General features: G+C 63.6%; 1 protein-coding gene across 4 annotated transcripts in view; it reads left to right on the top strand.

The window, feature by feature from the left end:
• LOC109294409 (hexosaminidase D-like) overlaps nucleotides 1-1,993 on the top strand; it is an 18,752-nt gene extending 16,759 nt beyond the window's left edge. For all 4 annotated transcript variants that reach the window (XM_019512749.1, XM_019512748.1, XM_019512750.1 and 1 more), the window contains exons 14-15: nucleotides 411-500; nucleotides 1,059-1,993. In XM_019512749.1, coding sequence (XP_019368294.1) covers nucleotides 411-500; nucleotides 1,059-1,242 — 274 coding nt within the window. In that variant the 3' untranslated portion in view covers nucleotides 1,243-1,993. The remainder of the gene's footprint in view (nucleotides 1-410; nucleotides 501-1,058) is intronic.
• The last annotated feature ends 1,037 nt before the right edge of the window (nucleotides 1,994-3,030 follow it).

The following is a 3,030-nucleotide window of genomic DNA, read 5'->3' as shown; positions in this document are numbered from 1 at the left end:
TCTTGGAGGAGGAGAGGTACGTGCGCCCCGGGGTTGGCTGGTGTCTGCTAGCTTGAGGTAGCAGGACAAACCTGCAGGGCTCGGAGGCTCCTGGAGCTTGGGAAGCCAGGAGTGTGTATGTGTGCACGTGTGTTGGCGGGGGTGTGTGCACATGCAAAGGGGGAGCCTTTTATGCCTTCAGGCCTGGGGTTAAAGTCAACCAGAGTCTATTAGGAAGTGGCACACGGGGTCTTGTATGAGGGGTGTCACATGCCCTGACTCCGGGCTTGTGCCCTTCCCAGCCTGGGCGCAGCCCTCCAGCAGCTCCCCTGCGGGTCTGTGCCGGCGGGGAGGGTGGAGAGCCCTGCTGGGGCTGGTGGCCGGGCTGCGCGGTGGTCACCTTGCTGGGTGGTGTCTGTCTCCCTTGCCAGCGCTATCAAGGGATGGTTCAGCCATTACCACAGGAAGCACCAGTTCGGCAACCCCCGCAACATGGAGAGCTTCGGCAGCAAGGTGTTGAAGTACGTGAGGTCCCGGGGCGCGGGGTCTGCCCCGGGCGGTTCATTGTGAAAGGGGGGTGGATTCTGCCATGAAACCGAGTATGGGGAGTTGCAAGATTTGGGCACCGGGCACAGATTTCCCAAGGGACTTTAGTTGCCTCCCTTCTGCTGTCCATGCCTCAGTTTCCCCTTTGGGTCTGCGGAGGGGAGGCAGAGGTGGGCTCTTTCAGCCAGGGGCCTCATGAACTTGAAAGCAGCACCCTGCATGCACAAAGAGCAGGTGTCTGAGCACGGACTAGCCCCCAGCTATTGCTGCTGTGCTGGCACTGCGCTGTCGGCTTGGGAAACCCCTTCCCGTCCCGTTGCTGGCAGGGGTGCGCAGGGGGTCGGAGAGGGAGTGTTAGTGTTCCCTGAGCACGTGAGCTGGGGTTGGGGGTCCCCCCCAACACCTGGGGCTGGGCAGGGATGGCCGGGCGGGATCCCCTGGGGTCAGTGGCGTCCCATGGCCTTGCTGGGCCCCAGGGAGCAGCTCGCTATGCCCCCGGCTGCAGCTCTGATGCGCAGCCTCCTCCACCCCAGGGTGCAGGAGGACTGGGAGAACCTGGTGCAGACCCTCCGCGCCCACCTGGAGAGCATCTTCTTCCCTGACTTGGTGGAGGAGTGGATGGAAGAGAACATCAACCCCTACCTGGACCGCCTGCGGCGCTTTGTCAAGGACTACCATGAGGTCATCCGCCTCAACGCCCGGCCCAAAGTCTTGTAGGGGCCAGAGCCAGGGGCCTGCTTGGCTGCTCCTGGCGCTGTGGTGGCTCCAGCCAGGGTGCATCTCCCTGCCCTGGGCTGCCTGGTGCCCCCTGGCCTAGACCCCCGCACCGCCCCTCTTCCCATCGCTGCCATGGAGCAGAGCGGCCAAGACTCCCCGCTACCGTCCATGGCTGTGGCCGCAGCAGCGGTGCCCAGGGTGGGGGACACCTTTGCTGGCCTGCGGACTGTTGCTGCCGTCTGGAAGCTGCCAGAGGCCACCTTCCCCAGCCAGGCTCCTGCACCAAAGGCTCCTGCCCTGGTGCTGGTACAAGCCGCTCCGTAGGTGCACGGGGGGAGCAGCCAGCTGTGGCACTTCTTGTAGTTGCAAATGACACGTAGGACCCGGGCAGGTCTGTGCCCTTTCCGTGCCCCAAACCCAAAGCTGTAGTTTTTTTCCCCTCTGCCTTTCCCTGAAGCCACTGAGCATCAGGGGTTTGGGAGCCTGCTCCCACCCCCCTAGACAGGTGCACGAGCACCCCCTGCTGGTCCCACAGCAGCACTGCACCCTTGTTCCCTGGCATCACCGAGGCTGGTGCATTGACCCAGCACAACCTCCTAGGCCCCGGGGCAGTGCAGGGGCCAGGGCTCGACACGCGTGTTGGTTCGTGCATGGCTCTGGGCAGGGCTCATCCCGGCCCCTGCATCAGAGTTTGGAGTCGGGTGGTTTTCCGAGTGCGGCTTCTGCAATAAAGTATTTTCTTACAAAAGACTGCGAGGCTGGAGAACCGCCAGTGCCCTGAGCCCTCCCAACCCACGGGCCCGAGGGTCAGTGCTCCCTCCTTGTGGCCCCGGGTGCAGATTCTGCCATGGGTCCCATGCTTGAAAGGTTCAAGGGGCTCTTCTCAGCCCTGGCAGGAGGCGTCTCTGCCCCAAGCACAGCGCTGCTGGGGATTGCAGTGCCAGACTTGGCCCCTCTTGCGCTGTGCTCGGGTGAGTCTCGGGACTGAGAGGCAGTAGGGGATGCAGGTAGCCCTGAGCAGGGGGCTAGGGGCAGGGCGTTAGACCCGGGAGGACACTTGTCCTCCCTCTGCCTCTGCTGTGCTCCCTGCCTCGGCACTGGTTTCTGGCCTGCGTGGGCTGCTCTGGGAGGCTGTATCCAACAGAGGGTGCAGCTCTCTGCATGCATGCACACACGTGTGCTCACTCGAGCATGCACACGGCTGCCTGCCCAGACTCTTGAGGCCTCTGGGCTGTTGTGGACGCTGGTCAAGGCTCCAGTCTTGCCACTCGGGGTGCCCAAGCCTGGCTATGACCCCCTCTCCTGCCTTGCTCAGGCAGGCCATGATGTGATATTCCCAGAGCCTCTTCCCAGGGAGGCCTGGGAAGGGCTGAGACCTTGAGCCTGAGTGCAGGGCTAGGCAAAGTGCCCTCTGGAGAGGTTGCTCTGGCCCAGCTGCTGCGCTGCGTGAATGGAGAGGCAGATGCTGTGCCCGGCAGTGTCGCCCCTCTGTGCTGTAGCAATCCAGGGGTGTCCATGCATGCAGCGCTGGGAGCACGGATGGCAGCTGCCTGTCCAGTCCCGGCAGGAAGGGGAGACTCCCCAAAGCAGCCCAGCTGCCTGGTGGTGGTTTCCTGTTCCCGTCCTCCGATGAGCAGGGAACTTGGCTGCCATCTTGGGCGATGGCGTGTGCATGGGGATGGATCTGAGGCAGCGTGGTGGAGGATCTGAAGCAAGCAGCTCTGCTTGGCTTTGGGGCTGCAGCAATGCACAGCTGCTGCATGGGATGCCTGGGGAGAGCTGGGCTGG

This window comes from Gavialis gangeticus, unplaced genomic scaffold, assembly GCF_001723915.1.
Source record: "Gavialis gangeticus isolate Ggan-Ray unplaced genomic scaffold, GavGan_comp1, whole genome shotgun sequence".
NCBI lineage: Eukaryota > Metazoa > Chordata > Crocodylia > Gavialidae > Gavialis > Gavialis gangeticus.
The sequence above is the reverse complement of the archived record's forward strand: the minus strand, read 5'-3'. Positions and strand labels throughout refer to the sequence as shown.